Raw genomic sequence first — 21,640 nt, 5'->3', positions numbered from 1 at the left:
CACACACACACACACACACACGTGCGCGCGCGCACAACACTGAATTATTCAAGAGAGGCGATGTACAAACACAGAGCTAGCAGACCTGGTGTCGTCAGTGTCTTCCGCAGCCTCGTCGTCAGCGTCCTGCTCCCCGTGTTCAGCAGAGGCATCGTTGGTGTTCTGGGAGTCGGGGGGGTTCTGGAGGGGTCCTACGGGGCCGTTACTGTTGTGATTAGAGGAGTCCGTCGGTTCAGATTTGTGCTCACCTGTTGAGAAATAAGAAATAGACTTGCATTTAAAAAAACAAAAAAATAAAACATTTAAAACAATATAATCAAACACATTCAGAAGTGAAATGAAGTAGAAAGTCCACCTTGTTCAACCAGCTGAGAGGGAAAAAGATGGGAAGCTGAACCAATCAAGTGAGTTGAATATTAAAAGTCCAATCACGCTCAGAAGTACTAGAAGTTTTATTTTGCTCTGGTCTGAGAGAGTCGCACGATTATCATCCATTTTTCCTGGATCATGCATACAAATGCACCTCTCAGTTGAATTGTGCTGCACTTCGGCACAATTTCCAATTAGTGGACTGAGCCTGTGGCTCCGGGGCTCATTTGTGGAGGAGGAGACTGGCTGACATCTCCCAGGAACCTTCAGTCCCCTCACACTGCTTCACATGCACACATTATTCATTTCCCAGCTACTGCAGGAAGGATGTGAGCAAAAAGTTGATCCTCCATTTTCTGACGCCGATATATGTAGAGATGAGAGAGAAAGAGTGTGTGTGTGTGTGTGTGTGTGTGTGTGTGTGTGTGTGTGTGTGTGTGTGTGTGTGTGTGTGTGAGCATCCAAATCATCATTCCACCCCCGTCTTGGATAAAGGAAATTATGTTAAAAGGTTTTATTATTGAAGGTCACTAAAGTGAATTTTAGATAAAGATTTTTTTTTTAAATATACTTTTCATAACACATTCTAAATTTGGTCACCATTTTAGAGTTGAAAAATAAAAGTGTAAATCATCACAGTATATTACCAAGTATAAACCTACAATGTTAAGAAATTAAACCTATTAAGATTAGATTCTTTCCTTTTAAACTGTAGGGAAAAGGAGCACGTCTCGGCACGACTGCATTTCATTAGAAGGACTCTTACTTTTATGTTACTAAGCTAAAGAGAAGCTCTTTCAAACCACTAATTAGTGAAGCACAAAACAAGGAGTTGGCATTTCTCTTGTTACATGGAAGCTAAAGGTGTCAGATGTCACCTCAGACGATGAGTCAGACTCTTCTTAGTGAGGTTATTTGACTTGCTCACACCTCTGCAATTCTCTGTGATAGAGGCAAGAATGAGACTGAGCCAGCATTAGAGATCGAGCGAGTGTGTGTGTGTGTGTGTGTGTGTGTGTGTGTTCTGATGAAAACCGCATTCTCTGCAGAGTTGTTCAGCACCTTGTGTGTCGGTGTTCTCCATCTTCTTCCCTGAATCCTTCTTGAACATTCTTTTTAACTGCAGGAGACACACACACACACACACACACACACACACACACACACACACGCATTCAAATAAAGTCATATTAGAGTTTGTCATATGTTCAAAAGCTGGGCATTACTGTACTTCCTCTATTCCACTACCCCAAACTCGGGTAAAAGTTTAACTAAAAACCTGTCAACTCAATACACAAACACAGACACACACACAGACACACACACACACACACACACCAAGGTTTAACCAACACACACTAAACATGAATGAGATGGCTTCTCCATTAGTTTAGTCTTTTCAGACCTTTCTGACCACAGGGTCCTCTGGCAGTACAGGGGCACCTTCGGGTCCTTCGGATGTGATACGTGTGGCGTCTCCCTTCAAAGGGAAGACATAGAGGGCCCTCTCCCCGAGCTGTCTCTGGGTGTGGTCATAGTAGCCCAGACGCCGCACCCTAAAGCCAGCCAGGAGAGGAACAACAAGACAACAAATTAGCTGGTCTGTTGCTATCAAACAGGAACTCTGGGCTCACACACACCGTAGCATGGATTAATGCACATTTTGATGGAAAATTAAAAATAAAGCTTCCTGGTAATTCACCAAATAAAGTTTTCATGCTCTCTTGAGGTGTTTTTGGCCTTTTATAAAATAAGTTAATGGGATTTGGAAGGAACTCCACCAACTAAGTGTGGAATTGAAGGTGGTGAACATTTAACTTGGAAAAAAAAAAAGAAAGAACTTCAACTGGCAAGAGGGACATGTGGAGGGTCTATTCTGAATGGAGGGTGACGACTTTCAAACCAGTGTGTATTCTGGATTTAGATACAGTGAAGCAGCAGTGCACTAATTAACTGTTTCATAGTGGCTCTATAAACGGGGCGAGCTAAAGAAAACCAGCTTTCCTCCCCTTTTCTAAAGAAAAGCAGCATCCTCCCAACATCGGCGTCTGTGAGGTGGTGCTCACCTGCAGAGGTTCTCCTGCGTGATGGTGGAGGGAGGCGGATAGACGCTGTCGGAGCCTTTGGGGGAGTAACTCTTGGTGATCCACGTCACCTTCAGTTCAACCACCTTCACCTGATTGAAGCAGGAAGACCATTTGATCAATTCAGGATACATAATTACACAAATGTGGAATAAATTGCAATGCACATCGTCATTCTAAAAATAAAAAGAGATAAAGCTTTGTGCACCGTGTGTACTGCTGAGCGAATTAGGGGTGGACTGATACAGGAACATTGTCATACCATTAAACCAGGCGTCTTACATATATATTGGTTGGGCCCTGGAAGAAATGTTTTAAAAAATAACAAAAGATGTCTGGAGAAAATAAGGGAAACGTTTGCATGCATTAGCTTCCTTTGCACGTAATTCATTGCTTGAGTTGTTTCTTGTCCGGTCCAGCACCTGCGTTGAACGATTTTCTGGATGTGCGCGACTGCTGTGATTAGATCAAACGTAAAAGATAAGAAATATCTGATGCTCAGCAAAGCACTGCTGAGGACGGGTCACATGTAGGTCACCACCTCACCTAAGCAAAAATGGTAGTATAAAAAGTACAAGAAATACGGAAAAGAAAGACTACTATCAATTTTACCTCCTCTACCACCACCCTGAACTTGCATTTCCTGCCGAGGACAGGTTTGACCCCCGACAGCCACTGCACATTAGAGAAGACTTTAGCCGGCCCAATCAGGACCTGGCCTGGGTAGAAGCCATACGCCTCGTCAAAAAACAGACCCTAAAAAAAAAAGAAGAGGTAACAAGAATTTTTCAGTGTCAGTGAGTTTTCAAAGGTGATCGAACAGATAAGAGTTGAAGCCTACGTACCGAATCACTGACGTGTGGAGAGAAATCGTAAAGCTTGGCACCGTCCTCCACACTCATGGAGCACCTGGGGGGAGGAGGGACACACTCGGCTCACACTCGCTGGCTTTAGTACTCACGGTGGTCATGCAGACACACAGTCACAGTAAATGCTGTGCAATCTCTCTGTCTCTCTCTCTCTCTCACACATACACACACACACACTCTACCTGGCTCCATTGGAAAGCTTGAGGATGATGTGATTAGTCAGGTCGTACACTTTCCCCAGCCAGAAGTCGTAGGCAATGTAGTCGCCGTACATGAAAGACTAGCGAGAACAGGGACAACAATAAAGCTATCGATGTAGAAATGAAGGGCCTCATTCAACAGAAACCTCCTAAGTCTTTCCTCACATTTGCCCTTTTTTTTCATCCTAGTTACTGATTTTTATTTCACATAAGAGGAAGCCTGAATGCTGAATACAAGCAATTTTCATTATTGGTTTTTAGTATCTAAGATGTAATGAGATCAGACATCTGTGACCGATTTAGATTCAGATATTACTGTTGTGACGTGGCCGACTACAAGTTGAATCCCTGCCAGTCTGACATTCTAATCTTTTTGTTGTGACATTGTGCTGTCTGGACATTTTAAGGCCTGACAGTCTGGATTTTGGACAAATCATGCTGTCTCTTACCCAAATATGCTGCAGGTCTTTGCTGTTAACTGGATACAGGACACAGTTTGTCCCCACGAGTTTGACTGCACACTCGATGTCGATGTTTGTCACAATACCACACTGGTTGTCCTGGAATGCAACAAAATACAAGTTCACTATATCGTCATCCTCACTGCTGCAAAAAGGTCTTAGAGTAGCGGTGGGGGGGGGGGGGGGGACTGAAAAAAACTGAAGTCTCCTTTTCCCTGCTGGCCAAGCATCCACCTGTAAGAATATTCTGGTCATGTCTGAAAGCAGCAAATGGAACAGAACGTTTGAACAGTGACATGACTGACAAAGAGCAGGACAGGCTGAAAGAAATCTGACAATAAGACCCGGGCGAGAGAGGTGAAGCGAAAAGGAGAAAGAGATGCAGACTGGGGACGCCACTTACATTTGAATTGTTCCGCCGCACAATGTCCCTGATGACGATGGATCGGTCTTCAAGTTTCAGCTGCAAAAGAGAAAGACAACAAGGTCAGAAAGTGTTGCTGGCTCTTTACACCCACAGTTACTGGTGCTGGTTTGACATTTTCTGATAATAAGCCTCATTACAGAGGAGAGCCCTTCTGTGATATGAACTCATGAAAACTGATACGTCATGTGACATTTGTTATTTTTGACCAGGAAGACCCTGATAGCTGAATGTTTTGTACGATGTAGAGGATCCTTTTCCATGGCAGTCACTTGAACCGTGCGCTCAGTGATTATTCAGAGTCACTTCTCAAAGGGTGGAAAGCTCTGCTGTCTCTTGCACCGGCAGGCTGAGGTGGACAAATCTGGTACCAGTCCTTTGAAATATCCCTGGATCAGCCCGGAAGGGCACGTTCCAGTTGAAGTCCAACTTCCCACTTCTTCTACCGGAATACGGTCACCTCAGGTGGGGCCTCGGGCGAGAGTTCAGAAGTGAAGCTAACGCGGCGTTAGGATCAGCTCGGGACATCGCTGCCCCTCGATGAACTTCAAAAAAATTAACCACGACAAGCTTGAATCACATTCACACTATGACCATGACAACACATCTGATGTGATTTGTCACACCCTCATTGTGTCCCTGATGAAAGCACTGAAGACTGCAACATGCACAGTCAGCAGCTGTGACACCCCCTGAGAGCAGATAAAATGATTTGCAGTATAAATAGAATAGAGACCCGTTTCAAGGAGCTGGCTGACTATGATCCTCTAGTGAGAATCCAGCAGTGTGAGGACAGCCAAGAGAGACAGCGAGGAGTCAGCAAACCTATTCAAGTTTCAGTTAGTGACCAACATAGCTCTGGGTAGAGAACGGGCAGGTAGATGAGCAGATGAGGCCGTAATGGCGTGGATGAAAAGTACAACCCCGATGGAGGCGGCGGGGACAGAAAACAGGAGACACTCTGTGATACTTGGCACAAGCTCAGCTGCTCCCAGGTCGCTGTGGGAAATCGTGTTCCTGCGGTCTTACATTTGGACAAGAGTTCACTTAAGGCTGTTTCACGCTTTCAAACTGGTAACAGCACGATGTTTTTAAAAAAAGAACACTGCTGTGGTACTGGGATATTGTTTTGGGTACCAGTGGAACAGTAAAATAAATAAAACAGATACTGAGCCCAAAAACTACTTGATTCATCAGGTTTACAATTTTGATTGAAGGATAAACTGGAGTATTCGCGGCAGTAAATGGTCAGAACCGGTTATTAATGTGTTTGAAAAGTGATTATTCCAGCAGCTTGAACAAAAACTACAGAAGCACCAGAACCCCAAACTTCAGCGATGGACTGGATCTGTCAGAAAAGCCTACAAAACAGATCAAAAAAGCAAAAATGTGCATTAAAAAGCTTTAAAAATACTGGTTCTCTAGAGAAGCCACAGCTCCCAGTGCTGCTAACTGGTTTGGGCAGTGACCGACAGACGTGAGGGCAGCTTCCTCGGAATTTTGCTAAACTAGGAAAATGGATACAGAGTATGACTTTAATATTAAGAATACTGACATTAACAAATATTGGCTGTCAGTCAAATCCCTCGTAAAATATTGGCATATTTGATATCTGATAGGGGAAAAAGCCTCCAGTATCACACATTCCTAAACAAAACTGCTGCTGTTGGTTGATGATTTGATTATTGATCATTTGATTGTTTATCATTTGAATATTGATCATTTGATTATTCTTTCAATTTTAAAACTAATGCTTCATTCCAATGCAGTCCTATTAGAGTTACTCTTATGTACAAAAGCTGGGCCTTACTGTACTTCCTCTATTCCACTTCCCCAAAATCAGCGAAAAGTTTCAATTAAAACCTGTCAACTCAATACACAGACAGAGACAGACAGACACACACACACACACACACACACACACACACACACACCCCAAGGGTTTGCAGTACTTCCACTTTGTCTCTCACAGTAACCTTACTCTGGGAGAGTGAGACAGAGTGTGTGGGTGGTAAGGAGGCAATCAATGGATCGCAATGTTCTCATGTAATCTATTAAACAGCAGCGTGTCCCGACAGAGAGACAGACATACACATACACCTTTCCCAGCAATCTGAAAGGAGTGAAAGAATCTCAGAAGTATAAAACTTACTTGGACACACACACACACACACACACACACACACACACACACACACCCCTCCATTAATATTCTTTCCGTGCATGACTCTGCAGTTCACTAGTGTGCCAACATTCCCTCACCAGTTCTAAACACTGTTCAGATCAGTACCGTTTACCCCCCTGGAATAGAGAGCAGATACCAGGTCACACCAGAGCAGTCACACCTGAGCTTGAACTATAGCTCATCAACCTGCCGTAATGAGTTAGAAACCTGTTACTGTGTCACTTAAATCACATTCCAAACAATCCTGCAGTGGGAGTGATGACTCTTCAGAAGAAGAGCAGATATTTCCTGGTGTGACAATTACCTTCCAAGTAATTGAGGATTGAGCGAGTGAAAGATCCTCTTTACAGCAAGTGGCTGCATGCAAATAATTGCCATTACTTTGGAGTTGAATTGTAATGGACCCTCGCCTTCTTTTCCCTTTTCAAATTTATCACAGAAAAATGTTTCCACTCAAACAGTGGCATGTTTCCATGGTTACCAAATGAGCAATCACTTTTAAGATTGCTTTTTTTTTTTTTTTTGCCAATGTGTGCTAAAAATCACATATTTATTGTGGTCTCAGTCCAGTTGCTTACACAGCAGCTGAAATGAACTCGACCAAAGCAGGCAAGTGCACAGGTTGTTCATACTGTGTCGACCGGGTTTCGAGGCTTCAGCATTCTCATATATTTTTGGAGGTTGTGCAGATAACAAAATAAGATCACAGCTACACAGGTGGTTTGGACGTTTCCTCAGCATGTACAATCTCAGACACGAGTGTTAAGTACACGGAGTGTAGAACTCATTAAAACACGTACTTCATTCCCAAGCATACGCAGTCACACAACACAACACTCAAGTAGCGTAAAATGATCAGACTGTGAGGTTTGAACAAATCAGGTGATTGTTGCTAGGGCTCATGTAGCTAGACACCAGGGTGTGTGTGTGTGTGTGTGTGTGTGTGTGTGGCTGATAGAAGACAACCTTTGCTACCTCTTCATCCAGGGTGAAGAGTCAAAATTGATCGCAGGGATCAATGGAGGAGTATCTGCTTTGACTTCTCGACCTAATTAACATGAGCCATTATTCAGGTGCTGTACAAGAGGGGGAAGTGGGGGGAGAGAGGGAGAGACACTGCAGAGGACTGCAGCTCAGGGCCACGCCTGTTCTCCACTCTGACAGATAAACAAGGCTTCCTCATCCATATTACAGTAACAAGCTATAAAAACCTCAGTAGACGGAGCTTGGTGTCACTCTTCTGATTTGGGTCGGTAATAAATGTCGAGTACTGCGATCATAAAGCGTCAGCAGTCTGAGGGCACCACTGCTCGTCTATTTCACAAACTAGTTAGCAACCTACTGTGAGGACACTGTCTGACTGCATCCTGCCGACGGTAGAGATGCACAATAATATCTCTTGGATCAGATATTGGTTGTTCGTTTGATATATGCATCAGTCCGGATTTATGGGCTTTCCCAAAATGGTTTTGAAAAAAAAGGACTGCCACTTTTTGTATTTTGGTATTTACAAAATGATAATATCATATCAACTTAATTTGATATGCATAATATCTATTTTGGTAAATAGCAAAATCCGCAGTAAAATATCAGTATGTCTGACATCTGCAAAAAAAAAATCCAATATCGCGCCTCCCTAGCTGGCAGTTGTGAGAGTGCTGTAAGCAACGGAGATGGTGCCTGCTATGCCGGACAAACAACATTTCTAAGAAAGCAAGTATCACATTTTTTTACGCATCATTCTGTAAATAAACAGTTTGATGTTGGTGCACATCGGCCAGTGCATACGCCAACAATTCAAAGCTGACAGCGGCCCTGATTATGAAAGTACAAAAAGGCTGAATGTTCAAGCACCCCGGGGTGGATAAAACCTTCATTTTCACACATTGTGTGAGCAACATGGTTTCTATTGGCCAACCATTCACATCCAAGTCCACACAACTGCTCTGTCATAGCAACCTATGGAGCATGAGGTCACACGACATTAAATAATTGAGCAAAGATGGAGATCTTATAAATAAACCTGATATCATGACTTGCTGCAATGTAGGCAGAACATGACACACGTAAGACCGAATCAACAGCCTCAGAGAGACGCTGCCGCTGTGGCATTAAACAAGTGAATAACCAATCATGCTGACACCCCGACACCTTCTCTTTGCTTCTGCAGGGCCGCGTCCTCTCTATTGTGACACACAGCTCCATTAAAGGAAGTAGACTTAAGGCCTTTTATCAACAAAGGCCACACAGGGGACGGACAGGAGAGTAAAGCCGCGTAAAAACAATAATCCAGAATAAAACCCAGCTAATGGCGATGATTAGATGAGGACATTAAATCAACCCCACTGAGCTCCGGCAGCAAAAAAAAATAAAATAAATGAAAGGTTCATATTTTACGTGTATGACGCATAGTCGCAGCTCTGCACGGTAACGCCAAAAATGTATGTAATCATCTGAAATGTCACCATAAACCACGACAAGGCGAAGCTGTTAAGGCCAAGAAAATGTCAGCAGAAACCCCCTGCTGCGCGCGCGCACACGCACACACACACACACACACACACACACACACACACACACACACACACACACACACACACAATGTCAGTAAAAGAGGACAATAGCCTGAGGTTTAAATTCAGTGACAGTTTGATGAAACTAAGTGCTTTATCAGTGACCATCATTTTTAAGTTGCTGTATTTCCTTTTGTGTCAGGTAAATGAGCGCAATAAACATTTATATTCAACAAAATCATGAAAAGAGCATGAAGCAGAAAATGTTGATTCTCATTTCATCCAGAGTCACGCAGCCTTAACTGATGTGAAATGTGGCAAGATTACAAAAAAGGAACCTTCAAAAAGGTAGACAGCATAAGATTGATAGAGAAGGGGGGGGGGGCTATAAGGAGTCAAGAGATGAAGGATTCTCAAGACAGTCTATCACACAGATGGAGAAACAGGGTGAAATAGTGGGAGAGGAGGAGATGAGTGAAATAGCTGAGGGGAGGAGGGTACAAGGTGAGGTAACCGTAGGGTGTGACAGGAAAAAAACTGAGATGAGCGGTGAATGAGGTATAGTGGAGCAAGCAGCAACCAGCCCAACAAGTGGGAGATCGAGACGGATCCCAAGAGAGAGACAGAGTGAGGAACCAAGGAAAGCAAGAGCCAGAAATAGACAAGAGTGCAGCAAACAGCAGGTTGGGAGATATAAACAGAAGGAGGGAGGTAAGGGAGAGAGAGAGAGAGAGAGGGACAGGGCTGATGCTGCAGAGCAAAAAAGGGAGGATGATGATGGGGGAGAAAGTGAGGGGTGATGGGATGGATGCACAGACAGAGAGAGAGACAGAGAGAGAGACAGAGACAGAGACAGAGACAGAGACAGAGAGAGAGAGAGAGAGAGAGAGAAGGATCAAATGAGATCCATTATCTGGCTGGACAAGCATCCAGTCAGCAGCATATTACGTCAACATTCTCCAACACTCGTTTGTCTGCTGGGACATAGGGTGGAGTAGATGGATTGGAGGGGGGGGGGGGGGGGTTACAACATGGATTGGAGGGAAGAAGAGGATGGATGGAGGCAGTGGGGGAGGGTGAGATGATGGAAAAAAAGAAATAGGAAGGTTTGATGGGGGGATTGAGAGGATGAGGGAGAAGGAAAACAGGGAGGAAGATGAGGGAGCAGGGGGGAGGGGGGAGGGGAGATGGGAGGGAGGAACAAAAGGAGGACAAATGAGAGTGATGTTGAGTCATATCAGATACTGTAAATACAAGCTGCTGTCCTCCTCCTTGTAATTAATATCAGTACCTGGCACTGCAGACGCTCCAGTCAACCTGAGAATTACCCCTCACTAATCAGTCATCAGTAATACAATCACCCACAGGCACGCTGGCCTCTTCACCGACCTGAACAATATATGATAAGACTCGCAGAATTTAAAGAGGTACTTCCGTTAAAAAAGTGCAATTTGTGCTTACAAATAGATAAAAGTGATTTTCATCATTGCCTCACTTCTTTGTGACTCCAGAATTCAGAACCGAGTCGACCACTGTATAGTTAGCTTGACGCTAATCGCGATGGAGCCCTAACGACAGCAAAGCTGCCCAAAAACACCCGTTCACAAACTCAAGGGCGCGGTCCTTGTAGATAAAGGAGACATCGATTATTTCCTACCGTGCAAGTCTGAAAGTGAAACGTTCATGGACAGTTTTCCTGTTGTAGTCACTCTCTATTAGCTTCGAGCTAAATACAATATACGTGGCTGACTCTGCTTCCGGAGTCACGCAGGAGGGGAAAACGGCTTCATTCGCTCAGGACGTCTATTTGTGAGCACTTGAAAAGCATAACACACTTTTTGGGTAAAGGATCAATTTAACAGCAGGGTGCCTTTTTTCAGAACGCTCATCGACTCATGAAATGTTTTAATATCAAAAGGAGGCAAAGTGAAAAACCCATATTAAAAACAAGGCTGGGGGTGGAAGTGAAAGAAAATGAAAGGAGTGTGAGAAAAGAGGAAGTGAAAAAAGAGAAGATGGCTGACATAAAAGATGAGACAAAGATGGTCCTAAAGGAAAGCAGGAGGAGTTTACAACCGCACAGAGAAAATAGGAGGTTCTCAAGTTGTCCCATTTCCACACTTGGACAACAAGTGGGTCTCGCACTAAAAGCTCACAATCCCTGGAAGGGAGGCTGAAAGGATCAATCGAGTATTTTATATTCCCTCTGTGTGCAGCTCTTCCTTTGGCTGCAGAGCCTCCTCATCACCTCCTCAGCATCCTCCCATACACCGTCGGTTTACACGATCGTAACAGGCGGAGGCAGCAGCAGCATATGTCGGCGTGCGTAATGAGGGATACGACGACAAGGAATAAGGCAACAAAAAGCTTCCACAAGTCCCTCGAGTTGAAATAGATTTGATGTGGCAAACGCAGCATTTGCTTTGCTTCAGTATATTCGGGCCTTCTTGTTAAACTGGTAAAGATGTTTGCAGGTGCACAGTTAGAGGCTGCAGCTAATCCTCCGTTTAATGGGATTCAAAATAAACTGAGAGATACTTTTTAATCAGTGACTCATTACAGTGAACAGACCAAACGATTTGAGTATCATAATGTTAATTATTGATGCAGTACATTACTTTTTAGGAATCATTTAAGAACTGAAACATACAGACAACAAAGCTAAAGAAGTTTGGGGTTTGTCGATAAATATTTTCACAAATCTGACGCCTAATACAATCTTGAAATGATTTAAATCTGTTGTAGGGAGACACCCAGTGATTTTTGGATCATGGTGTCAGTTTGGTTCATTGTTATTTTTACGCTGCAGGAGAAGAAGGCCGACATTCCCAGCATGAGCCGAAACTCATAAATGTAGTTGCTACTGTGTTTGTGGTCGTCTTTGGAGCCTATTGTGCTGGTGCCTGCACTCTTTCCTGTACTCTCTGAGAGAGGGTGGAGATAATGGGCCATTTGTGCTGCGCACAAGGACGATACACACAATTTAATATAACTTTTTTTTGTTATAGCTTTAGTTGAGTGTTCAGCGGTTCAGGTTTTGTTTTGTTTTTTACCATTTTGTATGAAAACCCTACAAGGGACACGTGTCATGATACTGTTTGTGTGTATGCAAGGACAATATAATGAAAAAAAGATCTACCAAAAAACAACAACAACAACAACAACAACAAAACAACCTACAAATAAACAAGATAACAACAGCAAGCTCCCATACGTACCAGCCGAGGAAGAGGAGCTTGATGGAAACGAGACAGGAGTGTACTGTGGAGGTCAGAATGCAGGCCAATGTTTTTCATTCAGACGTCTTGAGCCTCTGGCAGAGTTCCTTCACAAGAGAAGCTCCATTATGCAGTCACTCGTTTCAGTGCTCTACATGAGGAGCACTGAAAGCATTAGCCAACAGGACCGTTTCTGAGCTCGCAGGCTTGCATTGCATACGATAACACAGCACCCATGCGGTACCCGGACCGCTTCTGTGGTTTTTAGAGGACGTGCAAATCAGGTCAGTTCTGAGGGTGTGACTAGATCTTGTGCCAAGAGATCTCCCAATATTATAATTTGATGTAGTTCTCGTTGAAGTGAAAAGATGTCTCGCAGACGCGGATGATGATCCAACCTTCTATTTGTGATCTGTGGGGGGCAGTGTAGTCTGCCAGCAACTAAATAAACAGTGGCCAAGTGACAGACAAGACATGAGCCTCGTGTACGCAATGTAAGAAAACAACACCTCACACCGCAACTAACACGGGCACTATGTGAGGACACTTCCTGGACAACAACAGCTCTCTACTCCAATCAACTGCACCTGTGAAGAAAACAGTGACAAGCCAGTTAACGCTGAGAAATGCCTTTGCACCTTGGCTTTCATTTTCAATAACAAGATAGGAGGCCAGTTTCAGTTGTAGAAAATAATGATTTCATTGTGCCCTCCACACATGGGAACTCAAGTACACCATCCTTACACACTCGCAAGGTGGTCCCTTAGTCTATAAAGAGGCCATGGAAAAGGGTTTATAGATCCTGAAAGAGACTAAAAGCATCTCCATGTCAACCAACTGCCGGACTTCAAGAGGTGCGCTAAGCTACATCACAATACCTGCACACAAAGCAATCATCCATCCATTTATCAAGGGTCGGGGGGGGGGGGGTCACCCTGGACAGGTCACCAGTCCATCACAGGACCAACACACAGAGACAGACAACCATTCACACTCACAGTCACACCTACGGTCAATTTAGAGTATCAATCAGCCTCGTCCCCTCTTGATGTCTTTGGACTGTGGGAGGAAGCTGGAGTACCAGAGAGAACCCACACAGGAACAGGGAGAACATGGAGACTCACACAGAAAGATCCTGTGCTGGAGCCGGGACTTGAACCCGGAACCTTCTTGCTGTGAGGCAACAGTGCTGACCACTGCACCACCGTGCCGCCAGGGCCAAGCAAACAGTGACTGGGAAATCACAAATATTGTGATGCAGACCCACTCGCTTTTCGAGGCCCACATTGGGGCCAACATAGCCAAGGACTTATAAGCAGCTGTCACAACATTTGGGACCCTTAACATGATAACAGTGATGTTGCTAATAATTTATATTAAAATATATTCTCGTTCCTGTAAATCCAATTTCACTTCTCTTGTGAGCCAAGTGCATCATCACACCCTTATTCAGTTCTCAATTCTTCACATGGTGTTTGTAGGTCTGCCAATGCAGAGTCTTGCAGGCCCAATCGGGGATAGGGTTAGGGTTGCACATGTGGAGCACATTTGCAACTATTGTGGCCCCCAGACCTGCCTCTGTGGAGCCTCTTTCAGGGCCATTTACCATGGCTGAAATAAATAAAGAAGATGCAAGTGGCCCTGAAATCTACTGGGTGGGTTTGGATGCTGATTGGTTCGGACTGGACCCACAAGTTGACATAATTTAAGGTCAACATATCGGCTGGGAGAGCATTCTGAGGGTCATTGGGGGACATCTGTAGACCTCAACAGATTGGAGGGATGGACGGGGCCCGAGGGCAGGGCCGTGGTGGTAATGTGAGAGTCATCCTGCAGTCAGATGATCCAGCACCTGCAGTGCTCTCTCCATTACCCCGTGTATTTACATTGATTTTTACTGTCTCCCATACACCACTCGTAGACAACAAGGAAAACAACTAGTCAAACAAAAGGTGTTGGGCGCTAACATGTTTTGATCTTTACTAGGTTAAGCTTTAAACTTCACAAATGTGCTGAGCAGAACAGTCATTTTCAACGTTTCATAAGCAATCATGTCGATTGGGTTTCATCTCATTGCAGCATCTGTGGCTCCTTCATGGCACATTCTACAGCCTATGCAGATACATGTGCAATACACACCTGTGTAACAATAAATATACAATTAAACACCACGCTTCAAGTACACGTAACAGGAACATGTTGTAGCTGCGAGTTCAACTAAATTTCTTTCAGAATAAAATTGCCAAGTAGGTTTTACAGCAGGAAAAGATGGTAAAAATGTGAATAAAAGCTGCAGTGTCAGAGCAGAAGTACTGCAAAGTGGAACAGGCTACAAATAATGTTTTTAATTTACTACGTTCCAGTAGGGTGGAGAACCCACACAGGCACGAAGCGCTGTAGGGCTCTGTAACAGGGCGGAGCAGACAACAGCAGCAAAACTAAGATTTGATCCTAAACCGGGAGGTCAGAAGAGGCTGGCGATGTAAAACGGCTCTGAGATCAGAGGGTGAAACGCCTCCAAATTACCATGACAGCCATCTGGCACCAAACTCACGGCCCGTCTCATTACCTCCTCACAGGTAACATTTTCTTCCTCACTTTCTCTCCCCATCTGCAGTACAGTCAGTCCTGCTGCTGGGGAGGAGCTCGTGACCGGGGTGTCACAGCTCATTTCTGACACCACTTCAAGAACCGTAAGGAATGAGCAGCATGGCGGCTAAGACCATCTTACGTATATGAGGAGTGACTATGCAGAAGCTCAGGGATTCTCAAAGAGCTTACAAAATTACTGATGAAGTCAGGGACAACGGGGACATTCTCAACACTTCCCACCTGCCGCAATGCACTTCTGTCCTTGGATGGAAATATAAAGTTGGTGCTGCAGCATGTTTGGCAGAGCTGACTGGGGACTGGGACCGGCCCAGAGCAGGCTGGGACTCCAGCAATAATGTTCAAGTCAGAATGCTGGTTTCTGGCATGATTTTTTTTTTTTAAACTACCAGCTCTTTTGTGTAGTTGTATAAGTAGATTCAAGAAAAAATAACCTTGCAGACAAACCCACAGGAAATGAACATTAAGTTTAACATGAGGCATTAAAAAAAATAGTATCAGGCACCATGACAACTAGAGATGCACCGATCTACACGGATTCTGATGGCGGAGCTCTTTTTGCTTTCACGTTATCATTATTCTTGCTATTTGTTGGCGTTATGTCCAAGGTTACACTATGCTGTAACAACCTCACAGCGCCTCTTATCACGACTGGTATCAGCACCATCCCTCTTGTATCCAGTCTGTGTATGGAGTCAACTGCTATTTGACCCTGTCTAATATTCCTGATCTGATATCTCAGTTCTAATGGCAGCAAAAGCCCAGCGATGCACAGAAGTCTGGAAACTCCATACAGGCAGCATGTTGAAGACCCTCTCGCACAAACAGCACAACGCAATCAAGGCTGCATAGTTCATCAGCATCTCTAGCAGCTACATGTCCTCCATCAGCACTGATCCAGTGTTTAACATGCTTGTTACTTTTAGTCATTTCCCTATGTAGGACCAAGGTGTTACCTGCCTGAACGAAATTCCGAAAGAAAGGCAAATTTAACACACATGGTGGAAATTTGGGTCACAGTGGAGTCAGGAACAGCCACTGCAGGCTTTCCTGTGTAATAAGTAGTATTGAGGCCACAGAGGAAACCAATCATCTTCCTCCATAATCAAAGTACTGTGTTCGTACAAGCACGCAGGCTGTGTCCTCATCCTAACAGGATTATGTGTCTATCGCTTTTCAATTAAAACACACTAGCGATGAACCGAGCAGCACACAAGTGACACTTACAGTGGTCTGCATCTGACGTGGACAAGTACTGACTACACATCCACTGGGAGACTAAAAAGAACAGGGAGTCACTCTGGGTGCTCGCTCAGTTTCTTTATGCAACAGCGTTGAAGCTGTGCCGGCAGAGAGGGAAGTCAGCCATGTTCCTGAGTGAGCCAGAAAGCAGCTGACAACTAAGGTGTCCTTGTTCATACCTGCACTGAGATGGAGATCTAAGCCCCATCACTGCCTCTGGAGATGCTTATTAAGATTTCATACGGTGGAAAGATGTGGTGTGGTTGAGAGCTGCACACATGTTGCCCCCCCCCCACCACCACCACCACTCCACCCCACCCCAAAACCTGTAATGTAACTGAAACGCTGCTTCTGCTCATGGCAGTGATAACACACGGTCGAGCCATTCCACCACGATTCTGTTGCTGTTGCTTTATGGGTGCAAATTGGATGACGGGAGTTTAGCAGTTGATGACTCTGCGTTGACAATGCCGGCACTCCAACAGCACTACAGACAGAGAGCAGAGAGCTGCGTGTTCATGCCTCCTCTGATGGAATCTACGCCTTGAAACCGTTTTTACACCTTCAGACAGATAGATACGATGCAGGTTTGACCCACCCAAATTCAATCATCCCTAATTCGGTTATAAATCAGGATGCACTGCTCTCAGATCAGTTGTCATTCATCGTGTTGATATAAAACCCAAATGATCAACTTTCAAGCACCAAGACGCCTGGGTTAGGTTTTGGGCACATCAAAAATTTTGGTAAACCGCCTTGCAGTGTGATCGCAGCAGGATTTTAAACAGGCAGAAAGACGGATCCAACTTTAAGTCGACTGTCACCGCATGAATGAATCATGAAAACTAAAGTGACGGTGCAGCTTTACTATGACACTTGATTTAATCCAATTACTTACTTAACGGTTCCTTCCATTTCTCACTAACAGTCTTTATTATGGTGCTCGAAGAAAAAAAAAAAAAAACAGCTGAAGAAGTGTCAACTGTGATTTACCTGATAAAAAAAAGGAATGTAGTGCTGCTGTGCCGTTGTCATTGATGCCCAACACTCCCTCGGGAGCTCAAACACACCCAATGCTACTGAAGTGATGATAGCAGAACCATGCATCTCATCAGACTGTTTACGGTCAAGCCAAACTGGAACTTCATAATGGGCCACAGGCAAAAACCAACACACACTGTGTTTAAAAAAAAAAAAAAATTTGTGTGCTACTGTCTCCACCTGCCTGACCAAATTATTTAAAAAAAATAATTAAATAAATAGGCAGCCTGTATATCTAAAGAACATTTATCTCAATGGATTTCACTTGAACTTAGGTAATAATGGTACCACTTCCCTTGGCTGTTGTTCATAGCTGAATTCAACTGCTACGCTGGATAGAACAGGTTCGTATGTCAAAGCCACCATCATTTACGCTGCAGTTGTTCTGCTGTTTCTGTTGCTTACAGCATATCAGGCCTGTCCATAAAGGGCAGGTCTGCAGTGGGGGTGTCTTGGACTGGTCCTGTATTAGGGATTCAGCAAGACGCAGATAAACCTTCTTGTCAGCCACACGGCGTTACACATCTGGCCCCAAATACTGGTGGTCAGGGTTGAGTGTGACACCCTGCGTGTTGACCGATCTGTTGACGGGACTATGGATGAATCATAAATGACTTCTGATGGAACTACAGAACTGCAATACACGAGCAACATTCAAACTCGAGCTGCCTCTGGGCTCTGAACTCCTCAAAATCCGAATTTTAATGCGGACAATCACTGTTTTATGAACCCTGAGAGGAAGCCTAACAATGTGGCAGAATTTAGCACCGGTTTTCTTGCTGCTGATCGCTCCGGAGAGAAAAAGTCTCAACTGCGTCACAGCCTTCAGAATACATGCAAGTCCAGATTTAGTTGGTATGTCTTGAACATATGCAACTTTGCATAGAGCAGGGAGCACTCATGAATTATTGATTACAGTCTTCATCATGTTCCCTGCAACTAAGACAGAGCCTTCTGAGACATGGGAATGTGGTGCACGAAGATTAGCATAAGAGAAATCTACACACACACACACACACACTACAACAACCTAGCAAAGAGAATGAAATCCATCCACTGGCACACACTAGATTTAGGGACAGAGGCTAGTAATGACACAGCACTAACAGTGTGTGGTGTGTAAACACCGGTGTCATTGTCTAAACGAGCCTTTGTTGTAACACAGCCTGAATGACTGTGTGGCCAGAACTTTACTCATTTAGCTCAAAGGACAAAACAAGACAACGGTGGGTCCAAACATAGACTTCTTCTGGTCTCATCCTGTCTCTCTAAAAATGAGCTTCTCTGAGCATTTTCCAGACCAGTCCTCCTTTAAACCCATGACCATTTAACACAAAGCCCAGTAGATTAGTGGAGAATGTCAGTGACAGCAGGTTTGCCATTTCTATACCGATTACATTCAGTATGTCCTTGTAGAATGAAAAAATACACTCTCGATGTGTTACTCAGTTTAAAGTACAAGCAGGTGTGTGTGTGTGTGTGTGTGTGTGTGTGTGTGTGTGTGTGTGTGTCTTCAGTGGGATTAGGTGTGACGATGTTCTCTTTTAGAGATGTTAATGACTCTTTTGAAGAATTAAATCAAAGTTGCACTGACAAAAATCAACCAAACCAAAATTACATGATTTAAGAAGCAGGATAAAGAAGTCGTATCGTGTTTGTGGTCCAGACTTGAGGCTCTTTTTGTGCAGAAAGAAACCGTCAACAGGTCAACAATGCCAGAGGACATTTATTTACCTGTACGAACACAGACGACTGAATGTGTACACGTACATGTCTGAGAGTCCCCTTTCACTGTCAGGAGGAGGTTAGTTTGAAACATGCATTCACCCCATATTCATCATTCAGACAACAGAAAATGAAGCAGCAGCTGCTCTTGTAGTCTAGATACATAAGAAATCGGCAAAAAAAGCACAAGAGAATATGTTCTTGCTAGCTTTTCACAATCGCCTGGGGAAACTATGATGTCCATTTTCTTACATTTTAAACTTCAGAGAGTTAACAAGAAAGATAATGGTGGTTAGGCAGGGTGAAGAGATTTTGGATGGAGGCAGCAACTTCTTACACGTTCATGTTTTGTTTAGTCTGGCCAGCAGCAGGAATGAATCCCTAACGTGTTCAGTTTAAAGTAATTCAAAACAGAAACTGCAAACTCTCACATAAGCGAGTCTGGTCAGTTGTTGTGTTAGCCTCATTCACTATGACAGGTCTGAATGGTTGATGGTGTTTGACAATGCTTGGTCTGAGGCCAAGTCACACCCAGCTGAGAGGCTATACAAGGATGAGCTAATCATGAAGTGGTAGATCCGGAACAGAGACCGGCACCTGTCAGAGCCAAGTTCCAGGCCGGAGCTGGAGGCAGTCAGTCGTGTGTATTAAATGATTAAGTCGGGAGCATTCAGGTGCAACAGTCCAGTTTCCCCAGCAGCACCAGTTGAGTGACATGAGGCTAAAAGCTAAACTGCTAGCTAGCAAATGAGCCTGACTGCTAGCCGGTTAGCCAGCTACGGTATATGTTTGAGGCAGGATTAGGCGAACCGCTTCTCTGAGCGAGTGGCTCGCAACACAAAACCGTCAAAAACGCGTAAGCCGTTAAAAACGGTCCAGCCCTCGTGGCAGGCCAACAAAGTCCCTCAGTCTCAACGTAAACAGTTAAAACATTAGCAGGTATGTGGTACCTTTGTCTCCCTGATGTCCTGCTTTCCTCCTTCAGGGTACCACTGGACGCGGACAAATCCCCTACCGAGAGGCCGACTAGGGGTGTCCACAGCGCTCTCAGTGTCCGAGTCCCATGCTGTACGTCCTCCCCCTCCTCCTCCGCCACCGCCACCGCCACCACCGCCTCTCCCTCCGCCATCGTCGAGGTCCGAGTCTGAGTTGAAATCTTCCTCGCCGTGGATCATCCGTACGAGGCCAAACCGAACGGATCCACGATACCGCCCGGAGACCAGGTCATGAGAGAAGAGCAGCCGCTGGGAACCGTCCGTCGTGGGAGATAAAGCCATGGATGGAGGCTCTGAGCCTGGGCTGGCTGCTAGGGAGAGGCCCGGGGTCGGGGATGCTGGCTCTGCTGTGTCCGTTGCATCCGGTGCTGCTGGCTCCGCCATCGCCACTGTTGTCAGGGAGTGATGCTAGAGCGCGAGGACGACGGTGGAATGAAAAAACTGTAACCTGGAAGCAAGGAAGTGCACGTGGTTACGTAGAGCTACGTACTCGCGCAATTGGAGAGCGTCATCACATAGTACTTTTTTTCACCACTAAGTGGCAGTCTAGAGTTAGACGGTCATACACCTGTTGACGTTAGAAGACTGCATCAGAACTGGATGCTCAATGAAATTGCACTTCCCCCGTGTTTATGGGTAAATACGACCAATTTTTGCACATATCTGTTCAAACAAGTGTTTTATTTATTTTTTGTTATATCTGAAGTTCAGTTTCAAAGACAACAATGCTTTTATTTTATTTCTTAATCATTTGTGTGACAATTTCCCTATCTACTAAATTCACTAGGCACAGCACATCAACCTGAGGTCAAGGATACCACAATAACGCTCAATAACCCAGAGGCTTCCCCGCAGACTACAAATGACAGTAACCTTTGAGACAAAATCTCATCATACAACTTCATACTACATTATCTTTTATCTATAAATGAGTCGCATAGCAAAGCACCATCCATCTTTGTGTATGTGTGTGTTATGCTACCTCTGTTTTTCTATTATGGAGCTTGGAGAAATCAGCTTTCATCAACAGGCTGGTGTGCTGCGGAGCATTCAGATCCCCTTACGCAATAATTTTCCACTTATTTTTTGTTAAAAATGTAAATAAGGCAAACACATTGTCACATGTCGATGCTAATGTAGGATTTGTCAGTAAAGTAGGACTTCAGCAATACAATTTCATTTCTATTACATCAACAACAGAAATCCTAAAACGGTCTAAATGAAAGTTTTTATGCATAGACAATAATAAGTAAGCAATATTGTGTCCAGCAGTGCAACATGTTGTTGGTTCTCTGCAAGAATCCTGTGTCCAAATTTTATTTTATTAACTTTGCAACCCTTTGATCGATGCAGTAATGCCATTAAACCACCAGGCGACTCTAAAGCTCTCCGCATGTGAGGCATTTTAATTGTGTGTGTGTGTGTGTGTGTGTGTGTTTGTGTTTGCATGATATGAAGAGATACGTGTAGTTTCAGTTATTTGGGAAGATTGATCGCTCCTATTAAGAACCCTACAAAAATACTTAATGTTGTAAGAGAATATGGTCTATTTTTTCACTTGAGGGATTACCTGGAGATGGAGCGTATTTGCAGCCTTCCTCTGGCCTTTACTTAACCAGCTCTTGGTGTTAATTAGTGCCAACTGGATCACCCAACGTCTTCCTTATATATTTATGAAAAATGCACGTGACAGTTGGCAAGGAG

The 21,640-nt window shown here is 44.3% G+C and overlaps 1 protein-coding gene and 1 long non-coding RNA gene across 4 annotated transcripts in view; one reads left to right on the top strand and one right to left on the bottom strand.

The window, feature by feature from the left end:
• The window catches only part of ube2o (ubiquitin-conjugating enzyme E2O), a 29,143-nt gene extending 8,750 nt beyond the window's left edge, over positions 1 to 20,393 (bottom strand). For 2 of the 3 annotated variants that reach the window (XM_086211142.1, XM_086211143.1), the window contains exons 1-10: positions 19,892 to 20,392; positions 4,387 to 4,446; positions 3,972 to 4,082; positions 3,505 to 3,602; positions 3,299 to 3,362; positions 3,066 to 3,209; positions 2,436 to 2,545; positions 1,775 to 1,925; positions 1,432 to 1,489; positions 86 to 248 (exon numbers count right to left, since the gene is read on the bottom strand). In XM_086211142.1, the coding sequence (XP_086067268.1) occupies positions 86 to 248; positions 1,432 to 1,489; positions 1,775 to 1,925; positions 2,436 to 2,545; positions 3,066 to 3,209; positions 3,299 to 3,362; positions 3,505 to 3,602; positions 3,972 to 4,082; positions 4,387 to 4,446; positions 19,892 to 20,320 (1,388 nt within the window). In that variant the 5' untranslated portion in view covers positions 20,321 to 20,392. Of the gene's footprint in view, positions 1 to 85; positions 249 to 1,431; positions 1,490 to 1,774; positions 1,926 to 2,435; positions 2,546 to 3,065; positions 3,210 to 3,298; positions 3,363 to 3,504; positions 3,603 to 3,971; positions 4,083 to 4,386; positions 4,447 to 19,891 lie in introns of all 3 variants that reach the window. The other variant, XM_086211144.1, reaches the window with a different exon arrangement.
• LOC147257309 (uncharacterized) lies at positions 19,664 to 21,320 on the top strand. Its single transcript, XR_015117580.1, has 2 exons — positions 19,664 to 19,797; positions 19,927 to 21,320. It is a non-coding gene; the product is annotated as an uncharacterized LOC147257309 (long non-coding RNA).
• The last annotated feature ends 320 nt before the right edge of the window (positions 21,321 to 21,640 follow it).

Source organism: Aulostomus chinensis, chromosome 8, assembly GCF_037954235.1.
Source record: "Aulostomus chinensis isolate RoL2024-O1b breed Wild chromosome 8, RoL_Achi_v1.0, whole genome shotgun sequence".
Lineage (NCBI taxonomy): Eukaryota > Metazoa > Chordata > Actinopteri > Syngnathiformes > Aulostomidae > Aulostomus > Aulostomus chinensis.
This window is presented reverse-complemented; position numbering and strand designations above follow the sequence as displayed.